The following is a 19,349-nucleotide window of genomic DNA, read 5'->3' as shown; positions in this document are numbered from 1 at the left end:
AGAGGTAAACTCATAGCTGCATTCATTAGCAATTTAGCATTCCGATCATTTACATAGTGGATTCTTAGTTGACTCAATTAGATTTAGATAATATGAATACTTGACTTTGACCATTAGGCTTCAGGAATTTTCGTTGAAATACATTTTTATAATCTATGTATTCATGGTTAGAGGATTCAACACGAAAGTGGGTGTTATAGACTAAAGAACTAGGAACTGGTGGCTATCAAACTTCATATTAATGAGAATTGATGGGCGTTGTTTCTCCTATATTAGATTTAGGCATATCTACAGATGGCTGATAAAATAGCTAATTTTAATTTATATGGGCGGTCAGCTGTTTTTGGCATAACTCCGAGTAATACCCTACCATTATGCGTTTATGCTCAAAGAGTTTCCATTACGTTCCAATGATATTTTATTTCTTGGAAGGATGGAATATCACAACACGTTACACAAAATAAATAAATAAATAAATAGTGGTCAATAAATTTGTTTCCAAATCTTTTCACACGTAGAACCAGTAAAGCACATCACAGTTGACTAACAAACAGAACATGTAGGATGTAGGATGCAGGAAAAACATATTATAATTTAAAAATCAAAGAAAGAGATACAGTTAGGTATCTCCCATCTGGTTGAGTCTTCATCTGGACATCTAGCCTGAATATTTATCAGCTTCGCTGTGCACATTGTCTCTGTTAAAGACAATGGCCAGCATCAAAAGAGAGTTTCTTCTTATTATTTGTTTGATATCATCCCGTACCTTCTTTTTGCTCTCATCTCATGCATTAACTGATACACTCACACCCGAAGAAACACTAACAAACAATCAAACCTTGGTTTCAGCTGGTAGGACTTTTGAGCTTGGCTTCTTCAGTGATGACTTTTCTGGCAATCATTATATCGGCATTTGGTTCAAAGCCGATAAGAACAATGTTGTCTGGGTTGGAAACCGTGAAATTCCCATGTCAGATTCCTCAGGTATTCTTCATATACGATCTGGGAATCTGGTTTACACGGATAGACGTCGAGTTCCTTGGCTACTCAATTCTGAAAGTGTTGCCACGGCCATAAACACAACTGCGACACTTCTTGATACTGGAAATTTTGTCCTTAAAGACGAAAAATCAGGTATGGTCTCAATTTTGATAATGTCTTAATAGTTTTTCTACTGTTTCTATTTCAAACTAGTATATTTTGATACAACATCTTCATGTTTACTTCAGAATATACATATATAAATTCTTCATGAACATCTTCATCTTCATGTTTACTACTCGGCAGAATATACATATATAAATTCTTTCGATTGCCATGACATGTTTACTTCAGACCTTCAACAGTTAAATGTCTTGTTTGTACAGGTATTGTTCTATGGCAAAGTTTTGATAATCCAACTGATACTTATCTTCCTGGGATGAAACTCGGTTGGTCTGCGCTAAACACTAACCAACCAAACTTTCACGCGTTTGTATCTTGGGTAGGCCCCCAAAACCCTGCTCGTGGCCTTTTCACCTTATCCACGGATAGGATCAATTTAACAACAATGCAGGTTTGGCGAGGAGATAATGTTCAAATGGATATTGGGTTTTGGAATGGACATGAACTGTGGTTTATTTTTGATAACTCATCAAGTGAAAATGACTACAATTTTAGTCGCCATTCAACTGCAGATGAAGCGTACTTTAATTTTAGTGGCAATAAGAAGTATGACCTGGTCTGGTTCGTGATGGCTTCCAGGGGAACGTTAGATCAGTATTTTATGGTGGATGGGAAGATTTCTTCTGTGAGTCATGCCCTGTGCGATAATTCAACAGGGAGGTGCTTGACATCCCTACCATCTATGTGTGAGGATGGTGATAGCTTTTCAGAAGTTAAGGGATCACTGCCTTCTACGTTTAACATTGGTGCCATTAATATGGGGGGTAGTGATTGTGAAACGTTTTGCAAGAGCAATTGTAGTTGCACTGCATTTGCTTCACAGCAAAGTGATCAAGAGTGCCAACTTTATTATGGGAGTAAGCAGGACCTATTGAAGACCATAGTAAAAGGGCCAGGGATTATTCACATCCGCGGTACTGTGGCTACAAATGGTATGTCAGTAAATAATTCTTTAAAAAAAACTTTGCAAATTTGCGAACAAAACTAAAGCTTTTTTCGGTAGCGTGGTTCTGGTTGTGAAGCCAATTAGTTGACTTTGGAAGAATTCTGGTTATGACCTCATCACTTGATTTGAAAAAAAAAAATTTGGTTGTTGTTCACGCAAATCCTTTTAATTTCTTAAATTTATTGTATTACTGAAACTTAGTACCTACAGCTCCTTCATGTGTTGTAACTAAAAAGATAGGTTATGTTTGTCAAAAAAAAAAAAAAAAGAAAGAAAGATAGGTTATATACAACTTACCAACAAAATGCTGGCCTCTTCTTCACTCTTTCAGGTAATAGGAAGTGGAAACTCGGGTTAGCTCTCGCAGTTCCTTTGGCTTTCCTCTTGGTTCTTATTGCAGTTTCCTTATGCTGCTATCTGCATTGGAGAAAGGGACACAAAGGTTAGAGTTAGTTTGATTGTTGGATCTAATGGGGAACTATTTGCACCCTCTTACAGAATTCATGTACACTATTGGATTCTAAAGAAAGTGTGCAGAGATCTCTCCTAAAATTGTCTGACACGTCATGCCTATCATTTTTTCCTATTGAAAAAGAGCAACCTCGTGTTAATGTCAACAGAAGATTCAGTACCAGAAGGCATTATCAATTTGGGACAAGTGAGCTTATTCCAAATGACAACTAATGTGTCACCAGTTCAACAGAATGCACTTAGAGGTGCACATAAAATGGAATTAGGCAGGCAGAAGGATCAAGATCTGCCCTTGTTTAGTTTTTCTACAATTCAGAATGCAACAAATTACTTTGCTGAGTCTAATAAACTTGGGGAAGGTGGATACGGGCCTGTCTATAAGAGCATCCGCAGCGGCGAGCAATTTTGCCGGCGTGCTCGAGCAGGAGGAGGGACCAGCCGGAGGAGCTCGAGCAGGAGAAGGGGAGGCTCGCACCGGCGAGCAGGAGGAGGCGAGCTGCTCGCCCAGTCAACCCAGCCGCGGTGCTCGTCCGATCGCTCGAGCAAATTTTGCTCCGGCGTTTGCTCGATCGCCTGGCGGAGCCCACCGCCCGTGGGTGACGTCAGGCGCGGGCGAATTTTTTTTATGTTAGGCGCGTGCAACGCACGCGCCAAAAAAAAAATCGAGCCAATGAATGGCTGCCACGTGTCAAGCAGATTGGCCAACGGTCCAATTGATCTGGGCCTTCCATTTTGAATCTGAAATTTCGATCCAACGGTCAGAATTAATTGGCAACGGCTACTATTTGATCATAACGGAAATAAACCCAAAAAATTGTAAAAAAATCCCCAAAATTTCAAAATTCTCCCAAAAAATTGCCTATAAATACTACTTCAATTTGTTATGAACTCACACCAATTTGTGCACAACAAATTTCACATCTTCCTCCATCTCCTCTCTCTTTTCGTATCTCCTCTCTCTTTTCGTTTAGCATTTTTTTCTCAAACAATGGGCACCCATTGGCTTCCTTCCGAAGATTTACAAATGTGCATTTCTTTTGTCCGTCATAGCATTGATGAATATGACGGTAACAAACAAAAGAGGGACAAATTGTGGGAGACAATTCATGGCGATTATATGCAAAATTGGGTGCTAGCACCGGGTGAGAAACCTCCGAAGGAGCCAAGGACCCGAATCGCGCTCGCTTCTCACTACAACAAGTTCAAGCTACTATTTTTTGCATCTAAGTTGATTTTTCTCCGTTTTAAGGTGTGTTATGGCCTTTAGAAATACTCTTTTTCAAGTTTAATACCCCCAGTAGAAGTTTACTACCTCTAGTAAACTTTAGTAAAAATTTTACTAACCCCAGTAAACTTTATTTTTTGCATCTAAGTTGATTTTTCTCCGTTTTAAGGTGTGTTATGGCCTTTAGAAATACTCTTTTTCAAGTTTAATACCCCCAGTAGAAGTTTACTACCTCTAGTAAACTTTAGTAAAAATTTTACTAACCCCAGTAAACTTTATTTTTTGCATCTAAGTTGATTTTTCTCCGTTTTAAGGTGTGTTATGGCCTTTAGAAATACTCTTTTTCAAGTTTAATACCCCCAGTAGAAGTTTACTACCTCTAGTAAACTTTAGTAAAAATTTTACTAACCCCAGTAAACTTTATTTTTTGCATCTAAGTTGATTTTTCTCCGTTTTAAGGTGTGTTATGGCCTTTAGAAATACTCTTTTTCAAGTTTAATACCCCCAGTAGAAGTTTACTACCTCTAGTAAACTTTAGTAAAAATTTTACTAACCCCAGTAAACTTTATTTTTTGCATCTAAGTTGATTTTTCTCCGTTTTAAGGTGTGTTATGGCCTTTAGAAATACTCTTTTTCAAGTTTAATACCCCCAGTAGAAGTTTACTACCTCTAGTAAACTTTAGTAAAAATTTTACTAACCCCAGTAAACTTTATTTTTTGCATCTAAGTTGATTTTTCTCCGTTTTAAGGTGTGTTATGGCCTTTAGAAATACTCTTTTTCAAGTTTAATACCCCCAGTAGAAGTTTACTACCTCTAGTAAACTTTAGTAAAAATTTTACTAACCCCAGTAAACTTTATTTTTTGCATCTAAGTTGATTTTTCTCCGTGTTGTGCTTCCGCCATGACCACCTGATTCACGAATGATTGCTCCATATCGTCATCCTCTTCTTGTTGACGTTGTCTCCGCCTGAAAAAATTGTGAAAGCTGAAAGGATTCATCAGAGTGATGAACAAGGAAATGTTGCTAAGTGTTTAGATTGAAGGATGAGTTATAATGAGTGATATTAGACGTTTTTATAGCAAATTGGTCGAAAATCTTATCAGAAATTTGGTCCAATTATTTTGCTGACAGTGACACGTGTCAATTCTCTACTAGTCGAAAATCTTATCGGAAATCTGCTCCAATTATTTTAGCGACAATGACACGTGGTAGTGACACGTGTCAATTATCTATTAGTCGAAAATCTTATCGGAAATTTTGAATAATATCGAGTCGATAATGACACGTGGCACATTATTATTGGTTGTAAATATATCTGATAAAAAAAATTAATTATTACACAACAAGACAAAATTGAATTGCTCAAACAAATTGTAAATGGGTGTGTGAAAAAATCGATTTGCTTGAGCAAAATATGAAATCGATTTGCTTGAAGCAAAATTTGCTTCTGGCCCTACCATTTGCTTGAGCAAATGCAATTTATGGGTGCGGATGCTCTAAGGCAAGGTTTCAGTTCTTCTTTTGTAAAGCTTTTTTTACCAGATAATGATCATGTTATGTTTTCTGAGATGTCAATCTGACACAATTTATACAAAAATGAGTTCACCAATCAATGACCAGAATGACATTGCAGCAATATTTATCACGGAAAAGTCTGTCAGGAAACAAATTCCCTGCACTTTATTTGTCGATGTGATTACATTTTCTTACCTCTAATATGTTTTTTACATTATGGAAACAGGGTAAGCTCCTAGTAGAAGGACAAGAAATTGCAGTGAAAAGACTGTCCAAAGTTTCCCGCCAAGGGTCAGTGGAATTCAAAAATGAAGTCTCAGTGATTTGTAAGCTCCAACACAGGAACTTGGTTAGGCTTTTGGGATGCTGCATAGAAGCAGAAGAAAGTATACTAGTTTACGAGTACATGCCCAACAAAAGCCTAGACTTTTTCATTTTTGGTTAGTACATGATCTCCTTTAGCATGCCACATGTACTATATGCTTCCTTTTCTTGTGATCCTCTTCCCATATGTTTGTTGAAGTTTACATTTTGGGAGGAATTTGTGCAGATTCAACCAAACGTTTAGTTTTGGACTGGAGAAAGCGCGTGCATATCGTGGAAGGGATAGCTCAAGGCCTTCTATATCTTCACAAATACTCCCGATTAAGGATCATTCACCGTGATTTAAAGACCAGCAATATCCTGTTGGACAGTGACATGAACCCAAAGATCTCTGATTTTGGCATGGCAAGGATTTTCGGAGACAATGACACTAGAGGCAAAACAAGCCGGATTGTTGGGACATTGTAAGTATATGGTTCTTGTATGTAAATTGTTCTGGAGACATACATACTCATATTGTTTGGTCTTAGTTTACAACAAAATCACCTCTACTGCATTTACCAACACATTACTGAGAGCGTCTCTATTTAAACTTGGATCCATCATAAGTTTAAAATTTTGTAAAATATATTAGTCCAACTTTCACTCCTTTTCTAATGCCTTTTGTCTGATTTTTAGTGGTTACATGTCACCGGAGTATGCCATGGATGGTCTCTTTTCTGAAAAATCCGATGTGTTTAGCTTCGGGGTGATCCTATTAGAAATTATAAGTGGCAAGAAGAATATTGCCTTCTTTGAAGCCGATCATACCCTGAACTTACTAGGCAAAGTAAGCAGTTCTTTTCCTGAACTTATCCATTCTCTAGTTCTGTGTTCATGCATTTATTTCTGAGACCCTTAGAAATTTGTTTATTTTAGGCTTGGACTTTGTGGAGAGAAGGTGCTGGCATGGAGTTGATGGATTCGACACTGCATGCTTCTTGTTCGAACAACGAAGTTATCAGATACATACAGATGGGTCTTCTGTGCGTGCAAGAAAGAGCTATCGATCGACCAACCATGTCTGATGTAGTTTCTCTGCTAAGCAATCAGTCATTTGCTCTGCCGTTTCCTAAAGAGCCTGCATTTCTGTGTCAGCTAAGTTCCACTGATGCAGATTCATCTGCAAGTAGGCAAAGACATTACTCTCAAAATGATTTGACCATTTCACAAGTGCATGCAAGGTAGCAATATTTAGACTTCACCCTAGTGAAGGCTTAATAGCTTGTTATCCTTATCTTAGAAAAAGAAAAGAGGTTGTTATCCTTGTACAGTAGAACTTGTAAGTTGTAACCAACACGAAAGAAAATGCATGACCTGAGAAGACGTTGAGATTTCAGATTTGCCGACTGATGTGTCTTTACTCTTTATCATTACCCTCTTCAATGGCAATATAGGTAGGTCTAGCAAAAATGAGCCAAACAAAACCGAACCAACCATTACTAGCCGAACCAACTAAGTTGGTTACCAAGTATATTGGTAACCGATATTTCGGTACGGTAATACCGAACCAACTTCCATAAGTTGGCACGGTAACGGTAATGATTTTGGCAAAAGTTGGTAATACCGTACCAACGAGTTTCTTATATTTAATTATTGTTTCAGGATGAAATAATTGTGTATTATTGAATGATATGGGGGCCTATATATAGGCATTACAAAACCACAATCCCGTAGGATTCGGAGTCCTTATCTATTACGGAGATGCTAATCTATCTCCTAACCGGAAACCTATTAGGCTAAGACACACACAAGGGTAGAATAGTAATTCTCCCAGAACACTCCCCCTTGTGTCGCATGCCTAGGTTGCATGGTGCACATATCGTTGCCTCGGTAAAAACCTTGTCAAGCAAAAAAAAAACCTCTTGGGTAAAAACAAAAGCTTGATCGAAGGGAAAAAGAGCACAACGCACCGTCTACATTTGATAGCATCATGTGAGCTAGACTCCCCCTGAAGTCTACAAAACAACTCCCCCTGATTAGTGCCATAATCATGGAGTACAAAGAACAACGTATACAACGTTCATTACATGCTTCTCAAACGTAGTCTTGGGCCAATGATTAATCATTAATCTAGCCACACATCCTTAGATCATACATGCTATACTTAGCCAAACTTAGATCTTAGGAAACAAGATTGCATAACAACTCAAAATGAGAGTTTGCAATGAAAATCAGATTCTCGGATAGAATGACCTTCACTCACTTAAATGGCCATAACTTCTTCGTCAAAATAGGTATTAGCGAACCATAAAATGTTCTGAAAAGTAGACACCCGTGGCTTTCCAGTGACATAAGATTCACAACCTCATCCGATCGGAGAAGTTCACAATACTCTGTTGAAATTGACTGACTTGCAAATTTCCGGACATGACTGTCCTACTTTGCTAAAACGGCCATAACTCACTCAATATGATAGCTATGAACGAAAGGTTGGTGTCCCTGGAAAGTAGACACATAGACCTTTCCAACGGTACCAATTTCACCATATTTCATTGAGAGAGCTGTCCTGTAGGTCTCGTTGAAGTTGACCTACGAAACTGGACAGATTCTGATTTGTCACATTTAATGTGTCTTTCGCGAAAAGAATGGGGGAATGGACCAATGAAGGACTGATTTTGGTCCAAGACGGAACCGTACGCATCCTCTACGCTACCAGTGTCGACTGCTATACCAAGGCGTACGTTGATGTTGCTGGAGCTGCTGGCGGCGTTGGTGCGGATAGGATTTGTGTTGGTTCATTAAGTGTAGAACTAAACCCATGTCAAAGAAGCAATGCAAGTCCAATGACAATGCATAGGCGCATAGTTAATCACGTCATAATGAAAGCAATAGTGTCCCAACAACACTAACATGTATGAATGTATAGCTCATTGAATCTCTTCATCATCTATACTTAGACGGAATAGAGAATCAAGAATTAGCTTTATATGAACACATATGGGTATGAGTTCTTGCAACCGATTGTACTACGTTCTCTCGAACGTCGCAATCTGATTACATAATCTCTCCGTGGTCTGAAGGCATTTAAAGTCCCTCGGGCACTCTCATATCTGCGTCAAGATCCCTTTACAGATATTCTATGACCACTATCATATGCTGCAAATCAGTTTTCATGGACACTACTACTGATCAATTAGCGGAAAGAAATTATGTCCATAACGAGAGAATATAACTCATCGTACTCAATACTAGGATAATGAGACAATCTTTGCGCCATAAGTCCTGCATATATTGCATGACCTCATCTTTCTCATTACACTTACGAACAACGACCAACATAACAAGTCTAGTTCAGCCTGTATTGATTCTTTCCACTTCGGTCAAGTTACTCATCGTTGATGATTTACAACGGAATAAGGGCATAAGCGAATACATCATCAATCATGGGAGATCAATACATTAAACAAGCGCGCGCGCTGTATACGATCAATTCGTGAGATTTCTATTCTTCTCTAACATCAACAAAAGGAGTCTGTAGCGTCCCACAGAAACTTAGTTGATACACATGTTTAGAGAATATCTCTTGATGATGGGCGAAATACTTGTGCCTACGCACTTCGCTTCTTTCTAGTTTTGATACCAGAGAATAATGGTCTCCCCCTCATCTAGGCAGGAGCCAAGACTGAAGCTATGACCCTTACTAGTCCATCTTTGTGTTTGCCGCCCTTGTTTTGTGGTACAATACCACGGGCGCCGACAACACCACAGCGTACGATGGTGCCATCGCCGGCTTCCTTCCCACTGTCAGGGATGGTGCCAACGGTGCTAGGACCAGGTCATATGAAATTCTCCCATATTCTGAGAGTCCCAACCTTACCGGTACATCACAACATTTATGTGCGATCTCGTCACTTTCGCAATATCAGTAAAGTCATTGAGCATCAAATTTTTGACTTTCTGGAGGTCGATAATGCGTTGCACATTTACTCACTTTGAGTAGTGCGGGATCTTAATGAGACATAGTGCCACACCACGTCAATTCCTGGTGTTAAAACCGGAATGGGAGCATTCCATATCTCCCCCTAACGACGGGAAGTATGTCTCATCAAAGTGACCGTCTGCTAATATCGCAGGATAGAGATCAACGGTTGTAGATTGGAAATAGCGGACAAGTGTTGGTGATTCATAAATCATAACCAACCAGAATACTTAATCGTTTCAAGTAGACCTATTGAGATAACTACAATAGAGGCACATAAACAACTTTAACCAAATAGGCGTTTAAGGAAAAGAACGTTGGGATCGTATCCAGTAACCATCTGGTACGCACTAAACGCTTGGCAAGTTGTGGGTCTAAAACGAATAAGTGTCGCTGCATGCAACATCATTACATATCTCCATGCAAAAATCGGCAGGTTAGTACCCATAACCAAGTCCGAGCTCTGCTAGATCGTGCAGTGAATGAACATGAGGAATAATATGTTCAACGACGATCCCAGTAGATATGCAAAACGAAATCATCAAAGTCGTGGAGGTGAACTCTCCAACGGTATCCAATCAAATAGATTTGAGAGGATGGGAAGGGTGGTGAGCCCTTAGTATGATGATCATAGCTAAAAACTTTAGCGAATGCAGCGTTTCTTGTGGAAAGAAAAGCGATGTGTGACCAAGAAATACGAGAAATTTTATAGACGACTTATGGCAAATAAAATTTTATAGACGACGTGTGACCAAGGCAAATAAAATTCTCACGAGTCAATCTTGTAAACAAGAAATACGAGAAATTTTATAGAATATGCCAATATTTAATACAACACAAACAAACTTCCAATTCCAATAGACGACTTAAGCTAAAGTCGAGCAATAATCATGGCAATGCCAACGTCATACTTGAAAAATAGTAAGCAGAAGACATAGTCAAAATAGATTGACTAATCAAAAGTCTGTAGCAACAAAATCTTGCATATCTGATTGGGCGGAGCCTTAGCCTGAGGCTCAAAAATGTGCTTACTTGAGAATGGAAGAATGTTACGTTTCCATCTCCAAAATTCCCTCAAGAAATAGATACAGGTGCCAATAAATGACATGTGTTTTTCGGATGTGGAGCATGTTTCAAGGTCAACTCTGGTAATACGTCGTCATAAACGTTCATTAAATCACTTTTAAGTGTGTCCCATAGAATTCGTTATTTTTGGGATCTTTTTGTCAACAAATAGTGCTGCATCAGAGTAATGAATCAACTCAAATAAATGAGTACGTAGACCTTGAGATTATCGTTTATAAACATGAGTTTAAGAAACTCAAACATTCAAATAACAGTCGCGATGACGACGCATCCATAAGAAACGAGGGTTGTATAGGTTTCGGATAATCGAAACTATTCAAGTATGTAACCGGAATTAGAAGGGTTGTGATGTATATGGTCACAAAATAATCGATGCATATCGGCGATTCTCATGATCGCACCCAAAACAGCGATGCACATAGGCGACTACACGAAATCGATATCTTCCTTTTTAAATAATAGCGTGACTCCCCCAGGACCGTTACACGAAAAACGTCGACCAAGAGGGGAATCATATCCCTCTTTGGTCTCATCGGCGTTATAAGAAAGGCCGGAAAAGAAGACATGAAAAAAAGGCTAATAGCGCCCGATAATTTATATATATATCTCTTCAAAAGCAGCAACTTTAAGAAAAACATACTTGTTGGTCTGCCAAATAGACCGCATATAATTAAATTGCACTGCAAATCGATTGTCATGCATGAAGTTGCTTGATGAATTCCTTTTCGATCTTCGTCCGATGACATAAAATCTTGGGAGGATACGATCAAAATCGTATGTAAATGACAAAAGTATCATCCATCTCGGCATGAATGTCATCACCATAGTACGACGAGTGATCACTTTTCCTATGCAAGCACGTGAAACATAGTTAGAAAACGAAAACGTGCAAATAAACGATTTAATAAGCAATAGGAAAATAAAAAGGAAAAAAGAGAAATAGTTTAAAGGCCCAAAAGGGTAGAGAAGACGGGAGTAGCTTCTCTTGAGCGAAGAGTTTGCTTGTGCAGTTCGCGTTCATTGCGTATATATGCGGGAGGAGCAATTTTGAATACTCTGATGCGGGGTTTTTCGGGGCAAAAAGATGTTTTTGCGGAGCGAATGCGGATGATACCCTGCGGGGCTGCGTGCAGGGGCAGCAGGGGCCGCAGGGCAGAATCTGCGTGCGGGGCTGGCTGCGTGCGGGGCTGCATGGGGCTGCGATGCGGGGGCAGCAGGGGTGCGTGCAGGGCTGCGTGCGTGCGTGCAGGGCTGCGTTGCGGGGCTGCGCGCGGGGCTGTGGGGGCAGTATGCAGGGGCTGCGCCCGGGGCTGCGGGGGCAGCATGCAGGGGTGTTGCAGGGGCAGCGGGGCTGCGTGCAGAGGTAGCAGCGATGGTGATCAGGGGCTGCGCCGATGAGGGACGTCGACGGGAAGATGTCGGAGGCCAAAGACGACTGTGGCCGGCGGTGGAGAAGAGAAAAAATTTCTAGGGCTCTAAAAGTTCAGGGTTTTAGAGCACGTGCTGATAACGTGTTTCAGGATGAAATAATTGTGTATTATTGAATGATATGTGGGCCTATATATATGCATTACAAAACCACAATCCCGTAGGATTCGGAGTCCTTATCTATTACGGAGATGCTAATCTATCTCCTAACAGGAAACCTATTAGGCTAAGACACACACAAGGGTAGAATAGTAATTCTCCCAGAACAATTATTTATTTTTTAATTAATTATTACATAAATTGATCTTAGCCATTGATATATCCAAACACCATCTCAATTGTCGAACATTTCAGCCCTACTCCTAAGTCCCCAAGTCCAAACTCGTATTCTTGTCTGCCGCATCTATCAATCTATCCCCATTTTGAAACTTCACCTCTCTTCTTCCACATCTCTCTCACACAGACACAATCACACTCACCCACCCTATCTTAATACCACACAGCCCACAATTGCCAACTTGTGCGCCTCATTCTCGTCGAAGACTCGAACACCCAGCCCCAGTGAAGACATAAACTCTTGAACTGAATCAGAGAGACATAAACTCATTCTCCATTTCTCCATATCAGGGCCCAGGTAAACTGAATCGATCTCTCATTCTCTTTCAATTTGTGAACCTGAAACTTGCCCAACCTCTTCCCTTGATTCAAGCAAGTTTGATTGCGTATCTGTAGTTGCATCAGCAATCCAATTATATTCATTGATTTCATTCAAGCAAGTTGTTTTGATTGCATTTATGTTTCTGTTGTTGCATCCAAGATCCATTTATCTTCATTATAATCAATTTGAAATTCAGTGAGTGGTATGATGCGTTATGTGTATGAATATATGCATTTAGAACTTGACCAAGAGAAAACATTCAGAACTTGTAGGAGAACTATCGAATTTTTATAACAAGGAAGAAAAATTGTTGTCTGAGGTTTGTATATGGCCTGGTTCCCATGTTTCCTGCATTGTATTGGCTATGTCCAAATCGTCTTTCAAATATTGATGCCATTTGGAGCCATAGTTTCGATTAAAGATTTTTTAGAAGATTATGTATGTATTGAGAAAAGGATCAAAGAACTGAAACTTACTAGTCATGTTGCACTTGCATATGATTAATCTTCAATAATTTCCCTGGTAGCTTTGCAGTCTTCACTTTGAGCATTAGATTTTCTTTGCATGGCTCTGTCATGTCTCACTTTCTAGGTTTTATCTGTGTCTTTGGGGATGGGTGCATGCTTAGATACTTCTTCTAATTTTTTTTGTTCTAGTTCTTTCCACCATCAACATAGGTTCACTCATTAAACATAAAAAGCTCATGCATTTAGGTAGAGACATAGATTGTTCCTCCCTGGCCAATATATACAACATTGTTTGATGTTCTTATTTTTACAACTTAACAGGTAGAGACAGAGATATCCTTATTGAAACAAGAAAAATTACAATTGCAATCACAAGTAAGTTTTTTTGTTTTTGTTTTAGGTGTTTTTATATATCTTTTTGTTCACTTTGCTCTACTGCATCACATATTTATTTATGGTTGAATATTAATATATGATCTAACAGCCAGTGATTGTAACTGTTAACGGATAGAGTTCTATAGTGATTATCATGAGCACATAAGTTCTACAAGCATAAAGTAAATTTATTCACAATTCAATGGAATCCTTCCGGAGCCTCTGTTCCCTGTAGTGAAAAAGTAGTTTCTTTGTTGGATTCTGATGGCTAGCTAGAGAATACAGACATGTACAAGCACTTGCTTCTCCTTCATAGATGATTTAGGCAGTAGTGCTTTTGTTGAAAATAAAAATTTCTACTAGTTCTTGGGCAGATATGCTTGGACCATTATGTGCCTTGGTTCTGTGTCTTGGGCATTTTATGCAAATTATATGTGTTGTCAGCTTGTTAGTTCTGTTACTATGTGGAACTCACACCTTAGTAATGTTGCTTGTCTAGCTAAACTGGTGTAATATAAGTTTTTTTTTTTCAGATTGATTACTATATCAGTATGCATTATAGGTATTTATTGGTTAGTTTTTTTTATTTGTTGGTTAGTTGGTGTTGATAGTATCTACAATTTGTAGCTTACATTGAAAATTTGCAATATGAAAGTAGGTAAGTGACCGTATCTGCATTACTGATAATTAGTGTTTTTATGAGAATCTACCCACATCTGTGTTTATTTTCATACTACACATTATGTTTAGTTTGTTTAGTTTTCTCTAAGTAGTTTCTTTGTTGAATTCTGATTGTTTGATCAGTGTAGTCCTACAACCTACAAGTTACTGGCACAGAAATAAAGCTATAAGAATGTACACTGTGCTGAATAGGCTACTTTGAAATGCTAAGCTTAAGACCAGAGATAGGAATGATGATAGAACAATATTACTGCAGTTTAGATATGTAGGATTGCTCTCTTGTTTGGTTTTTTTAGTGATTGAGATTGATGTATATAAATTATCCAGTTCGAGTGTAATCTTGTTATGCTTTTATGTTATGGTTCTATATTGAGTTTCTTTTTTCTGATATTGTTGTGCTCTTTTTGTGGCTGTTTATAAGAAAATGAAATGTTAAGTTAAAGTTATGTTTCTCAATGCCTATGCTTTATAATGGTATAATGCTTATGTTCATTGTGATGAATTGATGAATTGATTATTGTTACGAGGTTTTGAATGATATATCCAAATGTTTCAGGTACAAGGATATGGAGTGGTCACAGAGTGGTATGAGTCAAGCAAGTAGTTCAACCCCTTCAAGTCAATCTGTTGCAAATGCAGAGACAATTGCACCCCTGTCAGGGCAGCATCTACCACCAGCTGCACCTCCACCACCTCCATTTGATGCTCCAGCAACTTCTACACAAGTTTGTGCCAAGAAAAGGAAGGAACCTGCAACAAAAGCCCTCTTTGGAATCATTTTACGAGGTGCAAGCTCCCAGGAACATAGACCTTGGATCCAAAATGGTGCATATGTAACCATTGTAATGATAAAGTGTTGTGCGAGTCATCAAAAAATGGGACTAGCTCGATGTGGAATCATGCCAAGAAGTGCACTTCTCACCCGATGTATGAAAACAGGGATCCGAAGCAATCAAAGTTGAATGAGAGTAATGTTAGTGGAGGGAGTGGATACCACAAGTATAATAAGAAGAGATGTGATGATAGGTGCATTGAAATGATAATCAAGGATGAACTCCCATTTCGGTTTGTGGAGAAAGAAGAATTCCTGGCTTTTTGTAAAGAGTTAGAGCCTAATTGGACACCCATGGACAGAAAGCAAGTTGCAAAGGGTGTGCTAGACAAGTACAACTTGGAGAAGAGTATTCTAATGAGTCAACTGAAGGAGAGTCAATCATGGGTTTCTATCACTACCGATACTTGGACATCAATTTAGAACATAAACTATATGGTTTTGACTGTGCATTTTATGGATGTCGATTGGAAGCTTCATAAAAGGATTATTAACTTTTGCAACATCACTAGTCACAAAGGGGATGATATTGATAGGATGATAGAGCAATGTTTGAGGCAGTGGGAGATCAACAAAGTGTTTACAATAACTGTGGACAACGCTAGTGCCAATGATGTGGCTGTGGGATACATGAAAAGAAGGCTTAAAACTTACAAAACTTTGATGTTCAATGGAGACTTTTTGCATTTGAGATGTGCATGCCACATCATCAATTTGATAGTGAAGGATGGTCTAAAGGAGTTAGAGGATGGAGTTGCAGCCATATGGAATTGTGCTAAGTATGTTAGATCTTCATCTCAAAGACTTGACAAGTTCAGGGAGTTTGCTATTTTGGAACAATGCAAGGCAAACGCTAATGTTCCATTAGATGTCATTACAAGATGGAATAGCACATATCTTATGCTTGAAGCTGCACTGATGTATGAGGCAACGTTTAGTAGAATGGCTGAAGAGGACTCTGCATTCAAGAGTTATTTTGAAGAAAAAGACAAAGCTGGAAAGAAAAGGGTTAGACCTCCATGTTATGATGATTGGAGGAATGCAGAAGCATTTTGTGTCTTTCTAAAGAAGTTTTATGCAGCTACCTTGAAACTTAGTGCATGGAAGAGCATCACTGCAAACCTATTGTTTGTTGAAATGATCACATTACAAACTGAGATTGACAAGGCTGTGCTTTCAGAGGATGATGTTTTGAGGAGGGTTGCAGCTTCAATGAAGTCCAAGTTCAATAAGTATTGGGGAAGTTTCGAGTCAATTAACAAGATCATCATGATAGCGAATGTCCTGGACCCTAGATACAAGTTGCAGTGGGCACGGGTAGGTTTGAAAAAAGTTAATGCAAGTTATGCGACAATTCAGACAATAGAAGAGAACTTGAAAAGAATATTGATGAGGATGTATGAAGAATATAAAAGAGATGCGGGCGCCGATCAAGCTGAACAGTCTGCTGATGAAGATGTAGGATTGGAAGGGGATGAATTAGATGAGCTTGATGAAATAAGTAGGGAGATAACAAGGGAGAGGATGTCTGCACAATCACAATGCATTCGAAATGAGGTTGATCAGTACTTGTCGGATAGGTATGTGAGCCTTACTGCTAAAACTTTTGACATTGCTAAGTGGTGGAAGGGTAATGAATTTGTATATCCAATTTTATCAAAGTTAGCAAAGGATATCCTTGCTGTTCCTTGCTCAACAGTAGCTTCTGAAAATGCCTTCAGTTTAGGGTCAAGAGTTGTAGATCCTTTTAGAGCTTCATTGACACCTAGAACGGTCGAGGCTCTTGTTTGCTCTGCTGATTGGTTAAGGGCTGAACTTCCAAACTTTAGCTTGTACGATACTCCTACAGAAGATGACTTAAAAGTCTACTTGGAGTTGGAGGCAATTGAGAAGGGTAAGCTTTTTTAAATTTATATTACTGGAACTTGCTTATTTCTACATTGTGATATTTAGATTTGCATATCTAGCATTATATACATGATCTGTTGAACTAAATATATTGTATATCTAGCATTATACAAGGTTATGAGACATTCTTATGGTGTCTTTACCTGTTGGTTGAATATTTTCACAAGTTGATTCTAATAATTTTGGTTCATGTCAGAAAATGCTTTCAATCAAAGTTATGAGGCAGGAAGGAATGCCACAAGCTCCAGCTCAGTCCAAACCAATGTCTAGCACAAGAGGAGAGTGAAGTCATTGATGTTGCTATTCCGTATCAATCCTTGAATTTGTTAGCAAAATTCGATTTCATTTTGTTTGATCTGTAATCGTATTATTGTATGAACTATGAAGTTTGTTTAAATTTCTTTTGTCAGCAAAGAAATTAGGGTTGGGCCTTCGACTTAATTAGGCCGATATTATATCTTGGTAAATGCCCATTACCAACCGAACCAACCGAAAATATCGGTATACCGAAAACTTGGTACATAGGCTTAAGTAGTCGGTAATGGTACAAATTTTCTCATTACCAATTACAATTAGTTGGTAGATGGTAATGACAAAAACGAATTGGTAATGTACGGAACCCAGCCCTAAATATAGAGGGAATGGGGGATAGTTTGAACTTTGGAGATTCTTCTCAAGCTTTAGTCTAGAAAGTGTGTTGTTTATATACCTGCTACATCACCAATACGCTCTAGGAATCTTTCAGTGACCAGTGTTTTTGATTCTCTAAGTGTTCTCTTCTGACGGCTACCGTGGAAGATATCTTTCATTTTCATCAGGGAAGATGTGATTAAGACTTAACTACTAGAGTTATAATTGACCAAGGAACCTGCTGTGAATGCTATATTATGTCATTGGTCAATCTAGTCTTGCTCTAATTTCAACAACTTAATGGGAAAAATTGAGTTATCAAAAAAATTAACAACTCGATAGTTGGGACCCCTTAGTTCCACCTGTCTTTTGTAATTAAGCCATGTGTAATTCATATTTGACTAACAATAGGCCCAAGGATCCACCGAACCAGCCATCTTTGACAAGTACACATGGGAAAATAAGAACCAGTTAAGCTCCATGCGGTCTTTTAAGGGGAGTAAATTTGTCAACCATATTTTTTGATTACTCATGTGGTCATGCCACTTACCTAGATGAAAACTACGTGTTTATTTATTTACTATAATTATATCATAATTAACTCTTAAATTAATTATTGATTTATTTTTATCATGTGTTATTAATTTATATAAATAACCATAGTTATACCATAGTCAATCTAGGACACATGGTTTCATCTAAATGGGTGAACATGAGGGTGGTAAAAAAAATGGTCGGCAAATTTGTTTCCGTCTTTATATGGTATAGAGCTTGATTCAAATTGTGATCATCACTGCACTTGTGAGTTCTGAAGCCATGTTTGTTCTTCTAATTTGGTGGATATCATCATCTAGCTTCTTTACATTTTCATCTACAACAGACACTCTTACGAGAGCTTATTCAGGCACCAAGTTACACGTACACCACCCATGTGCAAGTCACGTGACCTAACAGATCTATTACCTATATTTAGTGTAAAATAAAATTTGACTGCAATCAAAACCCAAAAAAAACATGCTTCCCTCTCCATCTCTCCAAACCCAGTCTCTCTATCTCTCTGAATCATCAGAACAATCTGCTAAAAACCCAGTTAAGATGGAGAACCCAACTAAGGACGAAGCGATGACGTCGGCGTTGTAGATGGCTGGAGTCGCGCAAATGACAATCAATACTACAAATTATAGATTCTCACTCTTCCCCTTATACTCCGAATCAATCAGATAAATCCTATAATTTAAGCTCGTCGGGTGGAAACTTAAGCCGTGACAGAGCTGCACCAATAGTGCGACTCCTGGAAATGGCCAAAATCGGAAGTGAAAATCGAGTCGGGTCGTGTTGTTTTGGATAGTGAAGACGGGTCTAAAGTTCTTAGATTTTGTTGTAGCGCTAGATCAATCACAGTACATTGCCGCCATCGCTAGAGGAAGAAGAACAAGTAAAAGTTAATTGAACTCAATGAAGAGATCCATAGAACAATAGTCATATGGGGACTGACGTGTTGGCAAATGAAAATAAAGATCTCTGCCTCCTTAGGCCATCTCAAATCCGAAAGGCTAAAATAGCCATAGAGCTAAAATTTTAGCCTTGAAAAGTTGAAATATTCATCGATGTGATATCACCGGTCTTAACTATCCAAATTATATATTAAGATTTGAGATTGTTATTATATGTTTAAG

General features: G+C 38.6%; 1 protein-coding gene across 1 annotated transcript; it reads left to right on the top strand.

Moving 5' to 3' along the window:
* The first annotated feature begins 601 nt into the window (after positions 1-601).
* LOC126782391 (receptor-like serine/threonine-protein kinase SD1-8) lies at positions 602-17,887 on the top strand. The gene is made up of 9 exons (XM_050507630.1): positions 602-1,134; positions 1,368-2,096; positions 2,442-2,552; positions 2,731-2,963; positions 5,550-5,763; positions 5,874-6,111; positions 6,326-6,476; positions 6,566-7,083; positions 17,680-17,887. Exons 1-8 carry the CDS (start codon positions 711-713, stop codon positions 6,872-6,874), a joined length of 2,409 nt encoding a protein of 802 aa, XP_050363587.1. The 5' UTR covers positions 602-710; the 3' UTR covers positions 6,875-7,083; positions 17,680-17,887.
* The last annotated feature ends 1,462 nt before the right edge of the window (positions 17,888-19,349 follow it).

This window comes from Argentina anserina, chromosome 2 (genome assembly GCF_933775445.1).
Source record: "Argentina anserina chromosome 2, drPotAnse1.1, whole genome shotgun sequence".
Classification (NCBI taxonomy): Eukaryota; Viridiplantae; Streptophyta; class Magnoliopsida; order Rosales; family Rosaceae; genus Argentina; species Argentina anserina.
The sequence above is the reverse complement of the archived record's forward strand: the minus strand, read 5'-3'. Positions and strand labels throughout refer to the sequence as shown.

Excerpts from the sequence above, each read along its gene's own strand:
- LOC126782391 (XM_050507630.1), top strand. The coding sequence starts at position 711 with ATGGCCAGCATCAAAAGAGAGTTTCTTCTTATTATTTGTTTGATATCA. Across the intron at positions 2,553-2,730 it reads TTGGAGAAAGGGACACAAAG|AAGATTCAGTACCAGAAGGC; the intron begins GTTAGAGTTAGT and ends TAATGTCAACAG. Across the intron at positions 5,764-5,873 it reads CCTAGACTTTTTCATTTTTG|ATTCAACCAAACGTTTAGTT; the intron begins GTTAGTACATGA and ends GAATTTGTGCAG.